We start from the raw sequence: 23,835 nt of genomic DNA, 5'->3' as shown, positions 1-23,835 counted from the left end.
GATAGTATGTACCAATAGAAGTTTTAGGAAGGTTGCAAATATAAATCACCATTCATGTGCTATGTGGTGTTATTATTGTCTGATATTGTCTTTTCAACCATTTACCAGATCTTTACCTTTTTTTGTAGAAAAATATATATGTAATATTTCAGAAGGGGACATAAGTTACAGCTTCCTATAATTAGAAACTGAATTTGAGGAAAACTTGGATACATAATTCCTTCTCCATTGAAGCAAATTTCCATACTTTCAAAAATGAGCATGTTGCTATATCTCTAAAAATAACCATTTTGTTATAAGAGTGATGCACCAGCAGTTCTTAAGTAGTAGTCTTTTTTTAAAATTTTCTTTATATAATTCATGAATTTTATATTATATAAAAAAAAGAAACAACCTGAATAAACTTAATAATGTAAATTAATGCTGTTCCCGCTTTGTGTCCTGGCTTTTGTGCTTTGTCACTTTGAATGGGCAGCTAAATAAACAGTTTTTCTGACATGTACTTTTGTATATCTGTTGTACTGATGTAGTTCAGAAAAACTGACACATACATTATATTTATACTGCAATCAGCTATTTTACTATACAGATAAAGCTATAGGTATAAACGTTAGCTTTATACGTCAATGACCTCAGTTAACCTATAAGCTCCGCCTACTTACCGGAACTACTGTGTTTCATCAACAATGTCGCGTCACAACCATGACAACGTGTATAACAATGGTCAAACTTTTATAAATTTATTCAAATTGGTAATTTATATACCATGTTTATCAATGTTATTAAGTTCATTTTCCCTTTCTAATTCCTTAAAATGTCAATGTCTTACCGCCTGGACTACGCTCAAAGGGAAATACCCCCAAAATTGTACCCCAAGAGGGAAATTCCAAACACTTTTTTTAAACAATATTTGTTACATATTTTTTTTTAATTTTTATCGATTTCAGTATAAAAACAATTAACGTATAGTGTCTAAATATATACATAAATATGAACAGTTGTTCTGCCAAGGCCATTCAGTCCTGTGCTATTTGGCAGACAGCAGCGGTATCCAGTCAAATATATTCGCAATTGCACTTTAATTTTCAAATTAAGAGTGTTAATCTGTACATTATTTTGATAACATGATCAACTGGTTGACGTGTCTGATATTGTTAATTCACCTAATGGAGTCAAATATGGCATCTTTTGCAGAACTAAATGTCAAAAAGACATATTTCTTTCTCTACTTTTTCACTTTCAAGATTAAAAATATGCAGAAACATTGTGAAAGCGGTGGATAATGCTCAATTAATAATTCCCAATGTATTTGAGTAAATTTTTCCCATTTCCCTAACAACATGGTCAATTTTGAATGTGTCCAAATATATGAGCATGGTGTAATAGCCTTACAAATAACCATATAAACAGCCTGGGCTAATGCACCAGTAGTTTTTAAGGGTTGATGATTTAAATATTATTGAAGTTCAAATAGTTTGGACTATAACAACGTCAATGAAACATTTGTGCTGTACCCGCTTTGTGTCCTGACTTTTGTGTTTTGACACTTTCTAAGTGCAGCTAAATCAAACAGTTTTTTTGGATGTTTATTTGTACATTTGTTGTACTTGTGTAGTACAGAAAAACTTACATAAACTATATCAATGTATTTTCACTGTAATGATATAAACATATGTTTCCGCTATAATATCCCTTGCTTATGTTATTTATCCACTAAGAAAATTGGGATCAAAAGTGTATTTATATACGGCCGCAAAATTTGAAAAAATTTTCGTCGTATATTGCTATCACGTTGGCGTCGTCGTCGTCGTCCGAATACTTTTAGTTTTCGCACTCTAACTTTAGTAAAAGTGAATGGAAATCTATGAAATTTTAACACAAGGTTTATGACCACAAAAGGAAGGTTGGTATTGATTTTGGGAGTTTTGGTCCCAAGATTTTAGGAATTAGGGGCCAAAAAGGGCCAAAATAAGCATTTTCTGGGTTTTCGCACTATAACTTTAGTTTAAGTTAATAGAAATCTATGAAATTTTGACACAAGGTTTATGACCACAAAAGAACGGTTGGGATTGATTTTGGGAGTTTTGGTTTCAACAGTTTAGGAATTAGGGGCCAAAAAGGGCCCAAATAAGCATTATTCTTGGTTTTCGCACAATAACTTTAGTTTAAGTAAATAGAAATCAATGAAATTTAAACACAATGTTAATGACTACAAATGGAAGGTTGGTATTGATTTTGGGAGTTAAGGAAGGTCCCAACAGTTTAGGAATTAGGGGCCAAAAAGGGACCCAAATAAGCATTTTTCTTGGTTTTCGCACCATAACGTTAGTATAAGTAAATAGAAATCTATGAAATTTAAACACAAGGTTTATGACCATAAAAGGAAGGTTGGTATTGATTTTGGGAGTTTTGGTCCCAACATAATAAGGGGCCCAAAGGGTCCAAAATTAAACTTTGTTTGATTTCATCAAAATTGAATAATTGGGGTTCTTTGATATGCCGAATCTAACTGTCATGACTGTGTATGTAGATTCTTAACTTTTGGTCCCGTTTTCAAATTGGTCTACATTAAGGTCCAAAGGGTCCAAAATGAAACTTAGTTTGATTTTGACAAAAAATGAATCAGTTAGGTTCTTTGATATGCTGAATCTAAAAATGTACTTAGATTCTTGATTATTGGCCCAGTTTTCAAGTTGGTCCAAATCGGGGTCCAAAATTAAACTTTGTTTGATTTCATCAAAAATTGAATAAATGGGGTTCTTTGATATACCAAATCTAACTGTGTATGTAGATTCTTCATTTTTGGTCCTGTTTTCAAGTTGGTCTACACTAAAGTCCAAAGGGTCCAAAATTAAACTTAGTGTGATTTTAACAAAAATTGAAATCTTGGGGTTCTTTGATATGCTGAATCCAAAAATGTACTTAGATTTTTTATTATGGGCCCAGTTTTCAAGTTGGTCCAAATCAGGATCTAAAATTATTATATTAAGTATTGTGCAATAGCAAGTCTTTTCAATTTTTCACAGTATTGCGCAATGGCAAAGAAATATCTAATTGCACAATATTGTGAAATAGCAATTTTTTTTTTAATTAGAGTTATCTTTCTTTGTCCAGAATAGTAAGCAAGAAATATCTAATTGCAAAATATTGTGCAATAGCAAGATTTTTTTTAATTGGAGTTATCTTTCTTTGTCCAGAATCAACTTAAATCTTTGTTATATACAATATACAATGTATATTCACTTTTTACTACCAACTGATAAATTAAAATAATCTTTACCATTCAGTGATAACAAGCAGTTTTTTTACATCTTAATATTTTATGATGTATTTAAATGAGTAGTTATTGTTGCAAACTCCATTAGAAATTTTAATTGAGATTAGTTTTGGAATAAGGGAAAGGGGGATGTGATTAAAAAAATTGGGTTCAATTTTTCTCATTTGAAATTTCATAAATAAAAAAGAAAATTTCTTCAAACATTTTTTTGAGAGGATTAATATTCAACAGCATAGTGAATTGCTCTAAGAGAAAACAAAAATTTTGAGTTCATTAGAAGACATTCATTCTGTGTCAGAAACCTATGCTGTGTCAACTATTTAATCACAATCCAAATTTAGAGCTGAATCCAGCTTGAATGTTGTGTCCATACTTGCCCCAACCGTTCAGGGTTCAACCTCTGCGGTCGTATAAAGCTACGCCCTGCGGAGCATCTGGTTATATTTTTCGTTAATTGTATAATTAAAGTGAACTTAATTAAGAATATATATACTGAAAAGTTGCACTAAATTGAATGGCAGTAATACTACGACTGGTCTTCACTCTTTGCTATATAAAAACTACTCGAGTTCGCTTTAGGCTTTTTAAATTTATGAGAATTTTCCAAAACATGGTTTCTCAATGAAATAAACATAATAGTTCTTGAAAAACTGGTCATTATCGTGATACATGTACTGCCCGTAGGACAGTGGTATTGACTGCGACAGCAATAATGACCTCGCCTTCGGCTCAGTCATTATCACTATCTTAGTCAATACCACTGTCCTGTGGGCAGTCCATATATCACGATAATGACCAGTTTTTCAAGAACTATTATATAATTCGTATTCACAAAGCCTCCGTTAATTAACGCACACGTTAACATCTCCGTTAAGTGTTCCGTTAAACCTGATAACTAACGGGTACGTTGATGTACCCGTTAAACGGGCACTTTTATAGATAGTAATCATGTTATTTATACTGAATTCCATGGAATTTTTACAATATATATCTTATATGCATTACGAAATTGAATACGAAATTATTTCAGTGAAAACTGAAGAACAGTCATAAAAATATGAAAGGCTTACAATATGTGGGTTTATATTGAATTTTTCTGATTGTTAATTCTGTAAGATTTCTTAATCTTATATGCTTTAGTCAGTCACTGTACGTAATACTAATGATTGTTAAAAAAAGGTAGCATGCAATACAATTTAAAAGATTATGACTCCTGACTCTGTTGTTGAGACCGTTTTTCCGACGTAGTCGGTATAGTTTCAGTTTGTGCACTTTGAACTCAAGGACGCTTAACTATGGCAACAGAATACGCATGCTCGAAAATCCTTTCTGTGATTGGACAAAATGCTGTCATGGTGGGTGATTTGGTTGTGTTTGAAAAAACGTCTCGTTAATTATATCGTGATGGAAAGCAAGTGAAAAACTATAAATATTTGAGCTAGATCTTACAAAGATTTATATTTTTATGAAAATAATTGTTTCTCCGATACCTCTTTGCATCCATGACAGCTGATTATTCGGGACAATTATATAATTTTTAATGTAAACTTTGCTGTACGAACGTTCATGACTTTTAGAACGCACCTACGCATGTGAGATTTCCGCGGGGTTTTGGTGAATGTAAACAGAAAGATACGAGGACCTTAAGGCATTGTGCTTCTGAAGGTTATCGAAAAGATAGTTTTAAACATATACTCAAATTTAAATACGTCGGATATCTTTTTTAAAGATAGTTCTTGTTTTTTAGATAACACCCATTGATTTCTTATGATATCTGCAGGACTGTGGTGGAGCGTTTTTCCAAACAGAAAATTATCATTTATTTATTATTTAAATTGAAAAATTGCTGAATCTGATGAACAAAGTACTTATAACCTGTTTTTGTGACTTTTGAAGAAAATATGACATTGTCCTTCGCTAAATTATTGTTACAAACTAGAAAAAGGTCAGTTTTTAGGCCAAAGAGTATCTTGATGGGGGGGGGGGGGGGGGGGGGGAGGGGGGGCAAGGGGTGTCCCAATAACAGCAAAACAGCAAATTGATTTGGCTCATAACAGATAACAAGGAATTAAAATGGACAAAAACAGATAACAGTAAATGAAATATTAAAATAATTCGGTCTTTGAAAAATCAGTATTTCTTATTACGGATATAATCCTTTGTAATGCATTCCATTTTCTATAACTATGCTTTTAGTATTAATTTATGTATCTAGAATGTGTTTAATTTACTACTCAATATATTATAAAAAATTGATACGTTTGTTTACGGAACGTATTATGGTATACTGGTGTCCGTCTGTTGTCAACATGTCGGACATTAACTCAAAAGCTCTGAAACCAATTTGCATTAAAATTTTGGAAATTGTTTATATCTATTGACGTGAGCCCCCCACCCCTCCTTTTTTTTTTTATATATATAAATTGTAGATTTTAAGTTTCTGGGTAATGGGTTTTCATTCAATAAAATTGGTGTTTTTTCAGTTTTCTGATATTATCTCAAAAAAGCTTTCACAAAGCAAGAAATTTTGGTGAATTATTTATATCTATTTACATGAGGTCAATTTCAGTTTTTATAACTTTTAGATTTTACATTTCCGATTAAACGGGTTTTAATTAAAAAGGGGGGATTTTCCAGTTTTCAAACATGAACACAAATTTTTTTTCAGCAGTTCTCATGAAACTTTGCTGAAATGTTTATATCTATTGTTGTAAACTCCCTTTCGATTTTTAATAATTTTAGATTTAATCTGTTATTGAGTTAAGGGATTTTATTCATTAGAGAAGGATGGTATTTTCTAGTTTTCCAAAATGACTCAAAAATGCTCTCAGCAGTTCTCATGAAACGTTGGTGTATGGTTTATATATATTGACTGAAGCTCCCTTTGTTGCTAATAAAAAAATGACCTAAAAGAGTTTGAATATTTTTTTCTGAATGACCATTTAATGGGGTGTGTGAATTTTTCTTAATAAGACTATGAGGCAAAGTGGTATATAGGGTAGAAAAATCAAAAGCACCAATTATAAGCATGTAATTTATCAAGTACTTTGAATGTATTTTGACACTCCAAAAGCAATTTATTCCACTATTTTCAAAGGCCTTATTTGAACAATTTTTTATCAGCTGAGGTTTTTGATTGTACCAAGTGTACTGTAAGTTGAATACATCGTTTAGTAGGGAAACAATGGCTTGAAACGAAAAAAATCTTTGTTTGTAATGAGTTATGTGCAGCTTCGGACCCAAGTACATGGTTGGAACTTTCATTGTACAATGCATTTGGTTCTGCTCGAAAAGAATCACAGAGCTGAGTCTATGCACCATATTATATAAAAGGTTAAGTGGTTGTTAGGACCTAGTCCTTAATTGAGATCCTTGTCAGATATTCCTGGCCATATGTTTTCCTTTTTGTCATATTAAGAATCTTTTTAATTTAATATGTTCGTACGGAAAACAAGGAACAATTATCATACAAAGATAATTCTAAATACACATTCATAAAAAATTGGAATTTATTACAAAGGAAAATCATAAGATATACTTGAATTGTCCTGGACCTCACTTCTGTGATGGGTATATGTTAATGGAATCCTTCTCTGAATACGGGACAAACATATTAGTAGTGTCAGACCCCAATGTCCAATAATCTTCAATTTATACCGAATATTAACAGTCAACAAATGCTAACATTCCAATTTTCAATAACAGTTAACAGGAAATACATTATCACAATAACAGATAACAAAAAAACTAAAAGCCCTATAACAGCTAACAAAGAATAAGACAATAACAGCTATATAACAGCAAGTATATTTTCAAAATAACAGATAACAAAGAATTAAATTGTTGCCCCATAACAGCATAACTGTTAAACCCCTTGCCCCCTATTTTTATCACATTTTCCTTGAAAAAAAAACAGTAAAAAATTTCGCCCCTTTAATCTGGTTGATGACCTACATACAGGAACTACTTACCGTATTTTTTATGCCCCACCTACGATAGTAGAGGGGCATTGATAATGAACATAGAATGTTAGTGCAAGTTTCAGGTTAAAATTTTGGTCAAGGTAGTTTTTGATTTAGTTGAAGTCAAATCAACTTGAACCTTTGTACACATGTTCCTTAGGTTATTATCTTTCTAATTTAAATGCCAAATTATATTTTTATCCAATTTCACGGTCCAATGAACATAGAAAATGATAATGGGAGTGGGGCATCCGTGTACTATGGACACATGCTAATGTTTGTAATCTATTTTCGTTCTGAACATGTATGAACCATTTGTCACTGGGTGTAAATGAAACTAAAAATCAAATTCCCTTTTTAACGGAGTGATTATTTCTATAAAATAGCTAACTTCAAGTCACAAGTTATAGTAGCAAAGCAGAATGTTTTAATGTTGTGGAGTGACTGGCTGTCGAGTGCCGTATTTTCATAGGATCTTGTCTTTTTCATTTGATTCTTTATACTACACGCATGTACGCATTTACGTATATATTACGACTAGAAAAGGTCTGTCGCATAGCTTGTAAGTGCTTTCCGTGTTATTAGGGATGTCAGTTAGTAATTTTGATTTAAAAGTATGCGTTTATGATTTCTCTTGATGCCAATGATATTGTAACCGAAATTCTCGTGGTTTTATGGAGAATTGCATTACGCAAGATTTCTTTGCATTGAAGCAAAATCGCCATCTATGTGAATTGTCAGCACATGTATCTAACAGTCGCTGTAAACCTGACGGGGCTGTGAATACATGCAATGTCGTCAGCGAGAGCAGGAGAGCAACTGGCTATATGATATATACACCTGTTTTCTGGTTATATTTTTCAAGTTCAACCAACAATGCGTTTATGAATATTAAATATAATAACCCAGACAATACTCCCTGCCTTACACCTTGTAATACAGGGGGAAATCAGAACGACATTGATTTACAACTACACAACTCATGGTACTAATATGACAGTCATTTATAACTGACCACATTTTACCTGATATCCCTATATTATACAATTTATACATTAGTCCAATTCTCCATACAGTATCAAAATTATAGGTTAGACAATACTTGGTCATGTTTTATGAAGATTTAAGCCCAAGGCGAAGTTATCAAACCACCAGGTAAGTATTAACCTTCAACGCCACATGTTATATTAATTTCATTGTGTGACTTCTCTCGATAGAACATTTAAAGTCATTGTCAAAATTATTCTAATCCATTGATTAGTATATAATCGAAAGTCTGAAATGGCACCAGATTCTGCATAAATTCATCTCCCCCCCCCCCCCCCCCCAAAAAAAAAATAAAATCAGGAAACACTTCCCATTTTTTTCTAGTAATAACCTCATGTAAAATGTAGTTAATTTCAGACCAAACTCTTGTCTCCATATCAAATTGTGTTCAAGGCGAGTGCCTTGCAAGTTCTGTTTTCCCTCAGACGTAGGCCTGATTTTTCGGGATTAATTTTTCTTATTTATTTATCTTTTGTTCATTGATTGCCCTTCTGTATTCTGTTAGTGTTGCATTCCTTTTGTAATCTAGTAATTTTGTTATGAACTTGATCATGAGTTTAAAAAAAAAAGACAGCAGCCACAGACTTAACTATGTGACTTCCATTTTTATACGCCCGTCGTCCTTTAGACGGGACGTATTATGGTATACCGTTGTCCGTCCATCTGTCCGTCCGTTCGTCCGTCCGTCTGTCCGTCCGTCGTCCACACTTCGGACAATAACTCAAAAACACTTTCACCAATTTCCATGAAACTTAAGTGAATTGTTTATATCTATTGACGTAAGCTCCCTTTCGGTTTTTTTTAATTTCAGATTTTAAGTTTTGGATTTATGGGGCTTTATTCATAAAAAAAAAGGGGGTCCGTCGTCCACACTTCGGACAATAACTCAAAAACACTTTCACCAATTTCCATGAAACTTAAGTGAATTGTTTATATCTATTGACGTAAGATCCCTTTCGTTTTTTTTTTAATTTCAGATTTTAAGTTTTGGATTTATGGGGCTTTATTCATAAAAAAAAAGGGGATTTTTAACACTTAGGACAATAACTCAAAAAGGCTTTCACAAATGTCCATGAAACTTTGGTGAATTGTTTATATCTATTGATGTAAGCTCCCTTTCAATTTTTATAAATTTCAGATTGTACATTTCGGTGTTATGAATTTTTATGCTTAAAAAAAGGGGGATTTTCCAATTTTGGGACAATAACTAACACTTTCACAAAATGTTATGCAACTTTGATAAATTGTTTATATCTATTGACATAAGCTCCCTTTCCATTTTTATAAATTTTAGATTTTACGTTTTCTTAAGTTATGAATTTTTATACTTAAAAAAGGGGGATTTTATGAAACTTTCGTGAATATATTAATGTAACAGTTAAAAGAGCAACGGACGTATCATGCGCTAAATCGCAGCCCTTTATATGTGTTATCATGCACATTGGTCTTTTGATGTTGTCCCTAGAAACTAAGTCTTACACTGAATTTATACATTTTGCTTTGAGATCAAAACATTGAAAAAAAAATATTAAAACAAAACTTGTATTTTCAGATTAAGAAAGGGTCTAGGAAACACCTATTAAAAGAGCAGGATTATGCATCATTTGTTCTATAGCTTCTTGGGCCTTCAGTGGCTCCAAAAAAATATGTTTGCCAATACTTTTAAAAGAGGCTAGTTACAACCAAACTTTAGTACTAAGTATGTATGCAATACATGTATGTGCAGTGGGAAAAATAAAAGCTTAATTTCTGCAGAGGATGGTGATTAATTCTGATTGAATGGTACATAAAGACTTGACTATACATGTAATATTTTCAATAAACAAATCATTTACAAATTTTATGTTTTTGAATATCATAAATATAGTTTAGGAAAGTATTTGTCTATAAATCTAGAGATAAGGAGAAGTTCAAAAATAATAAATGCAAATTAACCACAAATATACATATTTTGAGTGGTATATGATTTTAAATGGTACATTTTAAAGATGTAAAATGTATTATCTGGTTTTGTCCTGGCCTTTAATAGCATTTTTAATAGTATTAAACAAGGTTGTTTTCTTATATTATATGTCTCTAATTTATGTCTAATTTTACGTACTTTTTTGTAATGTCATGAAAGCTCTTTATAGGGCCCTTTAATTGGAAATAAAATATTTTTATTCTTATTCTTATAGTTTGAAAATAAATAATCAGTACCTTACAGACTGAGCGTAGACATTTTGAATTTGAAAGGCCCAGGACATGATTATGAATATCTTGGTAAGAAAATTGTGCAAATCGTATATCCATGTAGACTTCTTATTTTCCGCCGCTTGTGTCACATCAATCATGAATGCGTATTTATTAGTTTTAAATTTTAGGAGATGCATATTTGCTTTTCCAACGTTAATACCAAACAGCGTACTTCAATATTGTAATCGGGTGATAACGGTTTGTATAGTGAGTGATTTTGTCAATTTAATTATTTTCTACATAAAAATAAAGATTATATTCTAATTTCCGGGTTTCCTGATCGGTTGTTGTCCATTTATCATTGTCCCATTATGTTTCTTTTTAGTTTTTTTTTTATAATACACGAAAAGTTACATACTACTCAGACAGCAACACCAAATCAATGGATGCAACAAGTGCAACCTCACCCATTTTTCCATCTTGGTGTACCTGCTCCTCCACCGTATATGTGTAGACAATCAGATAGAATACCAGAAGCCTTTAGACAAGTTCAGAGACCTAATATTAATCAGCAAGTTCGTCAGGCTCAATTGTTCAGTCCTTTACCAAGTGAATTTGTAATTCAGTTACCAACCTCTGATAATAATAACTGTATTGCTGTCGACCAATCACCGTCTCAACACATTTTGTTTAACCAATCACACATGAATCAAGGAAAAGGCAATGTTGAATCAAACATAAAATTAGCTCAGAGACCTAATATTAATCAGCAAGTTCAACATGTTCAATCCTCTACCAAGTGAAATTGCTACTAATATACAGACCTCTGATAGTAATAACTGTTTTGCTGTCGACCAAACATCGTCTCAACAAATTTTGTTTAACCAATCACACATGAATCAAGGAAAAGGCAATGTTGAATCAAACATGAAATTTAAAGTTACTGAAGATGAAAGTAGCACACTTAGCAATGATAGTAAAAACAGTTTTGCTGTCAGAGAAGACTTGAAAATTAATGTTCATGAAGATAAATATTACACATTGGACAAAGATAGTAAAAACAGTTTTGCTGTCTGCATAGAAAATGTTATGGAGAAAGCACCAAATAGTCCTATACAGGATCGTCACTCTACAGTTTCAAACTTGCCGCACGATTCTCATCAAAACATAAAGTTCATCCCTTCAAACGACTCATCTGCTACTTCTAATAGTAAACACTGATTTGCTGTTAAAAATATGAAGGAAACAAAGAATTCAGACAATTATCCCAAAGCTGTTCAATCACATCGAAATCATTCTGTTCACAGTGCGCTAAAAAATGAAACTTCTTTTTTAGACAAAGGACAAATCATTCTCCTAGTATAAAAAAGAAGATATGGTATGATTACCAATAAGACAACTATCCACAAAAGACCAAAATGACACAGACATTAACAACTATAGGTCACTGTATGGCCTTCATCCAGATCCAGATAAAGCGCCCCCTGTGAATCGAATGAAGTAACCCTGGAAAAAGCAAGTCCACTACGTATCGTCTCATTCAACATTAAAGGCTTCAACTCTAACAAAAATTACTTTAATGAACTTCTAGATATACATGACATCATACTTTTGCAAGAACACTTAGGCTTGTTAAGTATGAAAAAGAACAAATGAAACAATATCATTCAGACTTTCTCACCTTCTCAAGACATATTGATGATGATGAACCAATATCCCCAATTGGTCGACCGAGAGGACATGATGGTATCGCAATTTCTACAGAAAATACATGTCTTCAATGTTTTCTCAACTTCCAGACGGAAACAACAGAGTTCAAGCTATTGAATGAAATATCTACAACTGGAAATCCTACATGCCTTATTAATGTATATCTTTCTTCTAGAGGTACTGATAGTGGACACGATGCTTATAGAGCAGCCTCAGATACTCTTAAAGAACTTATCCTCAAGTACCAAGAAACACACTCAATTAATATAGCAGGGGACTTTAACGCCTCATTTATTAGACATTACAAGGACTCCCAAGATGAACTCTTCAACCAATTTTATAAAGAGAATGGATTGGAACTTCCAGTAAAATACCCAACTGATCACACATATTTTCAAGAAACATCTAGATCACAGATTGACTGCATATTTGTAAAATTTATTGAGAACAATATACGATTTAAAGAACTTATTCAGGTTAAAATCCTACGTGAAGGTCACAACACCTCTGACCATTATCCTGTGTCTGCCGATCTCTGTATAGAACTAAGTGCCAGTCAAGTTATCCGTACCAAAATTAACTAGGAAAAAGTGAATAAGGATAACTATGCTCTTAAAGTTCAGGAAGAACTAAGAGAGTAGAAAATACCTTAACATTAGAAAACCAATTACTTACTGGTTTAAATAACGCTTTGGATACATGCTCTCCTCGGAGAAAATCAAAATTTAATAGAAGGAAAAAGATAAGTTGGACACCAAAACTTGCCAATGTCGTCAGGAAATCCAAAAAGGCATTATTCCTCTGGAAAAAAAGCAGGATCTCCTCCTTCTAAAGATAACATCTATAACATACACAGGCTTTATTCTAAACGGATAGTAAGATCAATACAAAGACAACAAAGTGCTGACAAAAGAAATTAGCTAAATGAGACAATGAACTATTCTTTAGGTTAATAAAAACCCAAAGATCCTCCTCATCCCAATTCACTCATACGCTGCAAACTCCAGATAAAGAAGCTTCTACACCGGATGATATAAATGAACTCTTTAAAGAACATTTTGCAAACTTAGGCCACACCAATTTAATTTCTTGTTCTACGGATTTTTGGACTCCAAAATATGGGGCGAGCGAGCGATTTGAAAATTTTAATAAAAAAATATTTAATTTGAAAAATTTTGAGGCGAAGCTTGAAAAGTAAAGGCGAGCGATTATAATTTTTTTTTGTAAACATAAAATAGTAGGTTTTGACAATATTAAAACTTGATTTATCACTTGTACTTTGACATTTCCTTAATTTCTGAAGTATTTTTTCCCTGTTCACCAAGAAATAATTAAATCTGGTCTATGTACATTGTATGTGTAACTGACAATGAGACAATTCTCAATCCAAGTCATAATCAGTTTTGGGCCAACCCCTTAATTTATAAATATCCCTTTTACATGTTTTATGAGGGATCAATATAAAATATAATATATTTGTTTGTACAAAAGGGCTCATATTTTCTCAAAGAACTATATATCTATCTGGTATTAAATGGTCAAAACATGTCCAAGAATTTGTGTAATATTCCTGGACTTTAACCATGTTAACACATTTACTTTAACAGTTTAATATTATTCAAAATAAGTGGACCCCTCTTTTAGAAAAAGTTGTTTAACATATGATGTAACTTTCCTCTTTTTGAGTACAAAATTCTAAGTTTTCAAAGGTTTTGTATAGAAGAACTATAAAAATCCTTGGTATTTCTATTTTCTTTTCTACATCAGTAAAATGACCCCTTGACCTTGTCTGAGGGAGGGTTGTTCTCAACCTGATAATAACAAACACAGGTCAAAGTACGGCCTTTTACACAGGGCTTTGATACAGACCAAACAGCAAGCTAAAAAGGACCCCAAAATTATTAGCGTACACAATTCGAATAGGAAAACCAACGATCTAATTTATATATCCGAACCGGAAAATACCAATGAACTAGTCCAAATAATTATGACGTCTGGCAAGGCTATTTTAATTTTTTTCTGGGACGCCTTCCTAGCGTCCCAGAAAAAAATAGCCTTGCCAGACGTCATAATTATTTGGACTTCCAATGAACCACATCAACAAATGATAACTGCTGAACGACAGGCCCCTGAATCAATCAGGACAGGTGCATAAACATGCAGCGGCTATGGATAGTTGGTTTCGCCAGTATACAATATAATTGCAGTTGAAGGCAAATCCTTCAGAAGTTCTTTGTACTTTATTCTAACAACGAACATTTTTTAATAGGGAATATAAGTAAGGGAGCTACCATTTGATTTTTATGGGGGGGGGGGGGGGGGGGCTAGGATGAAAAATTTTGTCCTGCTTTTTTTTTTAGTTGTAATCTTTGTCCTGCCTTTTTATTTTTTACTCTATTCGGTCCTGCCTTTTTTTTACTAGTTTATCCTGACTTTTTTTACACAAATTGTCATCCTGCTTTTTTTTTTTACCAAGTTACTCATCCTGCCTTTTTTTTTTTACTAAAAACTCCTGTCCTGCCTATTTTTTTCAAATTTCATCCTAGCCCCCCCCATAAAAATCAAATGGTAGCTCCCTAAGGGGGAAAGAAACCAATTTTTGGTTCTTTACAGTTCCCGCTGTTATAAATTTACATCGGAGCACTCTCACTTTTGATGAATTATTATAGGTTTCATGCTAAAACAAATATTCTCACAGATACACAGTGTGGTGGGGTGCTTTTATGTTTAAATCGTTATATACAGGTTATATATAGACTGATTTTAAAAACAAATGTTGATATCTTTTTATAATATTTACCCAAAAAAAACGGTGCGGGAAATGGACATGATTACATTTCCGGATGCGGGAAGCGGGAATATTAAAAAAAATAGAAATATTCTGTTTTGAAAAAAATAGGTGCGGGCGGGTCCGTCGAACAAGGAATCAAATTGGTGTGGCCTTAGCGAAAACAAATAAAAAAGCGGAAATCTGTAGATGTAGACGGTCTAACATCAGAATTTTTAACATCTTATATACGGAGGTATAGCTCTAGTTGACTACCTGACAACTCTGAGCAATAACATATTCTACACAAATCATGTACCTGCTGCTATAAAAAAAAAAAAGGGACTTTTAACTCCTGTTCATAAAAAAGACAAGGATCCAACAATTCCATCGAATTAAAGGGGAATAACTGTCATCTCTATCATATGCAAAGTTTTAGAACTTTGCTTAGGAGCTAGAAGGTACCATGAATAAGCATCAAAATGGACTACAGAAAGGTTTCACAAAAGGTGCTTCCTCAATAAACATTGCTCTTTTAATCACTTCAGTAATAAATGAAGCAAAGGATAATAATACAAAATTAATTTTTATCACATATAATTGTGTATTTACGTAAAAGTCAAAGTTACATTTAATTTTTTAATTGCTTTTTTAATTCATTTCAATCATGTTCTATTTATTTACTATTTTACTGAGAGGTTTTTAATTAAACAACAAGATAACTTCATTTTATTTTCTGCAATCTGTTTATATAACCTCTTTAAAATATATTCTTTTTATCACATACCATTTATTTTTTTTACGTCATACCTTAATTTTGTCATTTCTATTTTTAAAAGACATGTTGTTTTTTTGTCTTTTTTTTAATTACTTATTTTTTTATTTTTTTTTATGATGTGAAATATCCGGACAATTTTAAACATTTTTAACATTTTATTATGTTTTTTAATTTGTATTTGTTAAATAGATATATATTTGTATATATAGTGTCTCATAAGCCTTTCTAGGCTGGGTATTTGTCTTATTTTATTATTGTGCAATGTATATTATCTGTATAAAAAATCTGTAGACAAGTATGTGACACTTTAATAAAATAAATTATTATTATTATTATTATTTATAAAAATACATCAACCCAAGTAAAATCTCAAGGATGTATCTCGCAAGCTTTCACAAACGAGCAAGGAGTAAAGCAGGGAAGTATATTATCTGGCAACTTCTATTAAGCATACAATAAGAATATCCTAGATACACTTGAAGCAACACATATTGGATTTAAGATCGGAACCAATTACTTAGGTTGTCCAACGTGTGCAGACGATATTATGCTAAGTGCAACTTCTGAACAGGATGCATCAACTCAACTCCGTATCATTGAAAGCTGTACAAAAAATGATAGAGTTAAAATCATTACTATAAAAAAAAGGAAATAGTATGGTCAACAAAAAGAACAAAGAATCAAACTTTGAACTTTTCAAGGAGTAGATTAGTGAAGAACAGACCATAAAGCATCTGGGTATTGAAAGACAAGACCGAAATACCCCAAATGTAGTCAACAGAATATCCACTGCTAGAGCTACCATGTATTCTCTCATGGGACCAGGCTTGCATGGAATAAATGGAGTAAATCCGTTGATTTTATATTTATTAAAACTGTGGAGAACATTTGTCATACCAAAAATGCTATACGGCTTTGAAATTCTGAATTTTACTAAGACTGATATTTTGAAATTGGAGAATTTCCAGAAAAAGACATTTAAACATCTGCGATCTCTACCCCCAAAGAACTGCAGACGCTGCAATATGTATCTTGCTTGGAGTAGAATCCAGTGAACAACTGAACGACACGGATTTCTATACTCCTTAGAATTTCAAAAGTTACAAATTCAATTGAGTACAAAATAGGAATCAGACAATTAGGGACAAAAGATGAGAACTCCAACAGCTGGTATATCAAAGTGGATCATATTCTCAAGTCATATGGATTGCCCTCTCCACATGAGATAGTCTTAAATCCAAAGAAAAACTGGAAAAGATTGACTCATGATACGATAGATTCATCATGGAAAACAAATTGGTCTGAGATAGGCTAGCTGAAACAAAATCAACATTAAATCATACAGTAATAAGCAAATTGAATTTCAGAAGTCCTAATAACTATTGGAGCAGTGTCAGAGACAACAAGAGAGATGTTGCTAAAGGCATAATTAAATCCAGAATACTTACTGGAACGTATAAAACTCAAAGTATAAACGGCCGCTTTGATTCAACAAAATCTGCAGAGTGCAAACTATGTATGGAAGAAACAGAAGACTATAAACATTTTCTTGTGAACTGCAAAAGCCTTGACCCAGTCAGAAAAAATCACCATATCAGACTCAAACACTTGATGATTGAAAATTAAACCTGTTGCTATATGATAAGTTTAATATTTCTAAAATGACCCTCAATGTTCTTTTTTTAACACAAGTAATAATACATGTTAAAATAAATTAACAAAATGAATTAATGAGCTTTTTTTTTTTTTTAGATTTTATTGAAACATCTAATGAGGAACCTCGTTTGATGTTAACTCTTTATCACTGACATAAATAAATCTTTTAACAAGTGGACTTTTTTAAACTTATTAATTTTAAGTTTTCTTCTTCTTCTTCTTCCAGGTAAGGAACCGGATTCATTACTGAATGTTAATGTGTTGCGCGAAAACTTTACGCAGTGTCGGGCAACACAGAAAGATTTCTCTTGGCTATTTACAAATTACAAGTTTTATCCATTTTTTTGAATTTTAAATCTTATCAGTGTTTTAATCTTATGGCAGTATGATCTGTACAGTGTAAATACAAGTTTTTCACCTTTTATCCGTATTAGTTTTGTTCTTCTCTTCTTCTTTCAGTTAAGCAGCCGCAATCAACTGTCTGATTATTCTGTCACTGTGTGTTGCGCATGAAAGTCCAAAGAAAATTTAATCATATTTACAATTATTATAACCAAATTCAGTCATCTGTATATAATTAATTGTTTCCTTATGATTAAAGGTGTACATAATTGCTAAAACTATACCCTTTGGGTAGTGCTCCAAAATTAATGGAGGAATATACAAGAAACTGAACTAACTTCCTAACATATTAGCATTGGTTTCCCTCTCCTTACTTATATTCCCCTGGATTCATTTATTTACATAGTTTATTGAATAAATGCACATTTATACCCCAATGGGGTTGAAGGCATATATAAATCAACACAATTCATCATACAAAAATAACAACAAAAGAACAAAACATTATATACATATAAGTATCTATCATGCAGTTTTTGAGTCCACCCTCCTCAGTGACCATGACTTTTTAACAAATGGAGCCGTATACTGCATAATTGACGGACACGAAAGACATAAAACCAATTTATCCACATTATCCATATTATCTATATCAGAATAGATATTTCTAACTTTCTGCAAAAATTGTTGGATACTCTTGCCATATATTTTAGTGCTTGAACCTTTACATATACATCTATTGGATATTGTCCTAACTGCCCTTGATGCAATGTTAACTGCCTTTTTACTTAGGGGACGACCATTTGATATTCTGGGGGGGGGGGGGGGGGGGGCTGGAGGATTTTGAAAATAGATAACTCAGCCATGATAATCACAAAAATGAATGGTTTGTTCTGTGGTAGTTTGAAAATAAATTACCTGACTGGCAATGTATTGAAAATAAATAACTCAGCAGGTCTAATCGAAAGTATGAGATGGCACCAGATTCTTCGTAAATTCATCTTTTCCCCCAAAAAAAATCGGGAAAACACTTCCCAAATTTTTTAATAATAAAAGTATTTATATAATATTATTGAAATATACTTGATATGTCTGAAAATTGGTTTTATTTAACTTTCAAGAGGTATCTTGTCTCAGGAAACCTTACCTCACTTTTATTTTAACATATTTTAAATGCTTCATGTAGGAAATTTCAAACTAAACGCTTGTTTCCATATCAAATTGTGTTCACAGCGAGTGCCTTGCAAGAAGCAAATTCTGTTTTCCCTCAGACGTCAAGCCCTGATTTTTTCGGGATCAATATTTCTTATTTATTTGTCTTTTGTTCATTGATTGCCCTTCTATATTTTGTTAGTGTTGCATTCTTTTTGTAATCTAGTAATTTTGTTATGAACTTGATCATGAGTTTAAAAAAAAACGACAGCCACAGACTTAACTATGTGAATTCCATTTTTACTTTATCATGCACATTGGTCTTATGATGTTGTCCCTAGAAACTTAAGTCTTACACTAAATTTATACATTTTGCTTTTAGACCAAAATATTGTTAAAAAATTATTAATACAAAACTTGCATTTTCAGATTATGAAAGGGTCTTCGGAACACTCAGAAAGCATGATTTTGCATCATTTGTTCTATAGCTTCTTGGGCCTTCAGTGGTTCCAAAACCCTTTAAAAAAAAAATTTCCTCGCTCCGCTCGGCGAAATATGTTTGCCAATACTTTTAAAAGAGGCATTACAACCAAACTTTAATACAATGTATGTATGCAATACGTATATGCAGTTGGGAATTTAAAAGATTCATTTATGCAGTTGGGAATTTAAAAGATTCATTTATGCAGAGGATGATTATTAATTCTGATTAAAATGGTACATATTAATGACTTGACTATACATGTATTATTTATAATAAACAAATCATTTAAAAGTTGTATGTTTTCGAATTATCATAAATATAGTTGTGAAAATGAATAATCAGTCCCTTGCTATAATGAAAATGAAAAATCTTGCTTCAATAGTGCAGAAAATGAATAATCTGTCCTCTTAGTTTACAAAAATAAATAACCGATCAAAAACAAATCCTCCTGCCCCCCCTTAAACCTAGAATTAATTTGCAAAATTTTAAATTCACCTTTTCAATAAAGCTATTATCAATTGATGTTAGTAAATCAAAATCTTTATCATTATTTACTGCTCTACTCTGAGACCTCAGTACTTTTCATAGTAGTCCAAAGACCAAATTTCTGAGTTATACATTAAAATTGGTTTTATTAAAGATTCAAATAGTTTTTTATGTATATTTATAGGTATATTTTCTATATTATTCATATATTTAAACAAACTGAATAGAACTTTTGTGCCTTGTTTTGACAGTTCCATATGTGATGTATGGAATTTTCCAGAAGCCTCTATAATATTACCTAAATATTTATATTTTAATACTTTTTATACGACCGCAAAATTTGAAAAATTTTTCGTCGTATATTGCTATCACGTTGGCGTCGTCGTCGTCGTCGTCCGAATACTTTTAGTTTTCGCACTCTAACTTTAGTAAAAGTGAATGGAAATCTATGAAATTTTAACACAAGGTTTATGACCACAAAAGGAAGGTTGGTATTGATTTTGGGAGTTTTGGTCCCAACATTTTAGGAATTAGGGGCCAAAAAGGGCCCAAATAAGCATTTTCTTGGTTTTTGCACCATAACTTTAGTATAAGTAAATAGAAATCTATGAAATTTAAACACAAGGTTTATGACCATAAAAGGAAGGTTGGGTTTGATTTTGGGAGTTTTGGTCCCAACAGTTTAGGAATAAGGGGCCCAAAGGGTCCAAAATTGAACTTTGTGTGATTTCATCAAAAATTGAATAATTGGGGTTCTTTGATATGCCGAATCCAACTATGTATGTAGATTCTTAATTTTTGGTCCCGTTTTAAAATTGGTCTACATTAAAGTCCAAAGGGTCCAAAATTAAACTAAGTTTGATTTTAACAAAAATTGAATTCTTGGGCCTCTTTGATATGCTGAATCTAAACATGTACTTAGATTTTTTATTATGGGCCCAGTTTTCAAGTTGGTCCAAATCAGGATCCAAAATTATTATATTAAGTATTGTGCAATAGCAAGAAATTTTCAATTGCACAGTATTCAGCAATAGCAAGAAATCTTCAATTGCACAGCATTGTGCAATAGCAAGAAATCTTCAATTGAACAGTATTGTGCAATAGCAAATATTTTCAATTGCACAGTATTGCACAATAGCAAGAAATATCTAATTGCACAATATTGTGCAATAGCAAGAAATTCCAATTGGATTTCAATTGGAGTTATCTTTCTTTGTCCAGAATAGTAGTTGAATCAACTTAAATCATTGTTTTATACAATATACAATGTATATTCACTTTTACTACCAACTGATAGATTAAAACAATCTTTACCATTCAGTAATAACAAGCACTTTTTTACATTTTAATATTTTATGATGTATTTAAATGAGTAGTTATTGTTGCAAACTTCATTAGAAATTTGAATTGAGATCAGTTTTGAAATAAGGGAAAGGGGGATGTGAAAAAAAAATTGGGGGGTCAATTTTTTTCATTTCAGATTTCATAAATAAAAAGAAAATTTCTTCAAACATTTTTTTGAGAGGATTAATATTCAACAGCATAGTGCATTGCTCAAAGGCAAAAAAAATTTTTTAAGTTCATTAGACCACATTCATTCTGTGTCAGAAACCTATGCTGTGTCAACTATTTAATCACAATCCAAATTTAGAGCTGAATCCAGCTTGAATGTTGTGTCCATACTTGCCCCAACCGTTCAGGGTTCAACCTCTGCGGTCGTATAAAGCTGCGCCCTGTGGAGCATCTGGTTGGTCCTGTTTTCAAATTGGTCTACATTAAAGTCCAAAGGGTCCAAAATTAAACATAGTTTGATTTTAACAAAAATTGAAATCTTGGGGTTCTTTGATCTGCTGAATCCAAACACTTAGATTTTTGATTATGGGCCCAGTTTTCAAGTTGGTCCAAATCAGGATCTAAAATTATTATATTAAGTATTGTGCAATAGCAAGTCTTTTCAATTGCACAGTATTGCGCAATGTCAAGAAATATCTAATTGCACAATATTGTGAAATAGCTAATTTTTTTTTAATTAGAGTTATCTTTCTTTGTCCAGAATAGTAAGCAAGAAATATCTAAATGCACAATATTGTGCAATAGCAAGAATTTTTTTTAATTGGAGTTATCTTTCTTTGTTCAGAATCAACTTAAATCTTTGTTATATACAATATACAATGTATATTCACTTTTTACTACCAACTGATAAATTGAAATAATCTTTACCATTCAGTGATAACAAGCACTTTATATTACATTTTAATATTTTATGATGTATTTAAATGAGTAGTTATTGTTGCAAACTCCATTAGGAATTTGAATTGAGATCAGTTTTGGAAAAGGCAAAGGGGGATGTGAAAAAAAAATGGGGGGGGGGGGGGGGGGTTAAATTTTTCTCATTTCAGATTTCATAAATAAAAAGAAAATTTCTTCAAACATTTTTTTGAGAGGATTAATATTCAACAGCATAGTGAATTGCGTTAAGGCAAAAAAAATATTTTAAGTTCATTAGACCACATTCATTCTGTGTCAGAAACCTATGCTGTGTCAACTATTTAATCACAATCCAAATTTAGAACTGAATCCAGCTTAAATGTTGTGCCCCAACTGTTCAGGGTTCAACCTCTGCGGTCGTATATAGCTGCACCCTGCGGAGCATCTGGTTTTTCTTACACTTATTTAATATCTCCAATGACAATGTGGGGACGTGGGGTATGTGAGCGTGCTCACTAAGGTTCTTTAATTATTGAAGTAATTGAATACATATATACTAAGGGAGACAATTCCATCTCAGCTATCCAACATAATGAAAGTTTACATTACTGTTGATAATTTTTTTTATAAATAACAAATTCTGCTTAGATGAGATTTTTTTTTTTTCAAGTTAGTGATTTTCAACTTGCACAAACATAGTAATCAATGCTTGAAAAGAGATCCCAAACAATTTCTTTGTTTTGAAAAGATTGTTTTTCTTTTCAGTTACCTGATGTTAAAACACTTATCCCTAGAGAAAAACCAGTAAGTATGATTTTTAGTTTACCTGAATTAATTTTGTAATACTTAAAAAGAATAATTGTGTTTTTGTTACTGATACTAACTTTATCAGCATGGTTATCGAGATATTTTGCTAGGGTGGCTGATGAAGTCAGTATATAAAAATAATGGCATTTGTCTTAACAATATTGGAATTTTGTTGTTGTTGAGAATATGAAATAGTACAAAATATAGTAATAGTTGTTTGGTTGTATGAATGAAGTCATTTGCATTACATTGACATTAAAGCTTGATAAATATATACAACACCAACAAACAATATCCTGAGTTGGTACTGGCAAAAATATGGTCAGGTTAAACCAGTTGTATTTGCACACAAACCTCTTACTGGGTCCATCTAGACAATTTGTTAAATTACTTCTCGAGATTGTTGGATGAACAATATTGCCTTAATTAACCATTTACAGGAGTTGGATCACATATGCAATTTAGAACACTTGCAAACATGTTGATAAACCTAAATGATAACAGAAGCTTGCATAGATATGTTGTAAGGTTTGTTGAAGAAAAAGATTAAATAAAATTTAGAAAATCACAGAAAAACAATCTGTTATCATTATTTCCATATTTTAGGTGCCAAAAAAAAGAAAAGCAACAAAATGGGAAGAGTATGCCAGAATGAAAGGAATAAATAAAAAGAAAAAAGGAAGAATGGTGTTTGATGAACAGTCGAAAGTAAGTGTATTATATTTTTTTGTTCAATGACTAATAGTATATACAAATTTTGTTTTTACTCTACTCAATACTGAATAGTGTTGTGTTCACATGTTATCACTTTCTGTGTTCTTACATGTTCTTCTATATAAGTTTGTATTAATTGAATAAGTCAATGAATTAAGTATGCAGTTAAATTAATATAAATAATAACCTTTTAATAGAAATAATTCCAATCTACTATATTTACAAACCATTAAATGCCTTGATGAAGGATTGATTTGATTTGAGTACCCT

The 23,835-nt window shown here is 31.8% G+C and overlaps 1 protein-coding gene across 2 annotated transcripts in view; it reads left to right on the top strand.

Moving 5' to 3' along the window:
• The window catches only part of LOC143083882 (uncharacterized), a 54,231-nt gene that overhangs the window by 6,490 nt on the left and 23,906 nt on the right, over window positions 1–23,835 (top strand). The window contains exons 1-3 of one of the 2 annotated variants that reach the window (XM_076260259.1): window positions 18,121–18,232; window positions 22,810–22,848; window positions 23,458–23,559. In XM_076260259.1, coding sequence (XP_076116374.1) covers window positions 23,503–23,559 — 57 coding nt within the window. In that variant the 5' untranslated portion in view covers window positions 18,121–18,232; window positions 22,810–22,848; window positions 23,458–23,502. Of the gene's footprint in view, window positions 1–18,120; window positions 18,233–22,809; window positions 22,849–23,457; window positions 23,560–23,835 lie in introns of those variants that run through there. The other variant, XM_076260258.1, reaches the window with a different exon arrangement.

This window comes from Mytilus galloprovincialis, chromosome 7 (assembly GCF_965363235.1).
Source record: "Mytilus galloprovincialis chromosome 7, xbMytGall1.hap1.1, whole genome shotgun sequence".
In the NCBI taxonomy this organism is placed as follows: Eukaryota; Metazoa; Mollusca; class Bivalvia; order Mytilida; family Mytilidae; genus Mytilus; species Mytilus galloprovincialis.
The sequence above is the reverse complement of the archived record's forward strand: the minus strand, read 5'-3'. Positions and strand labels throughout refer to the sequence as shown.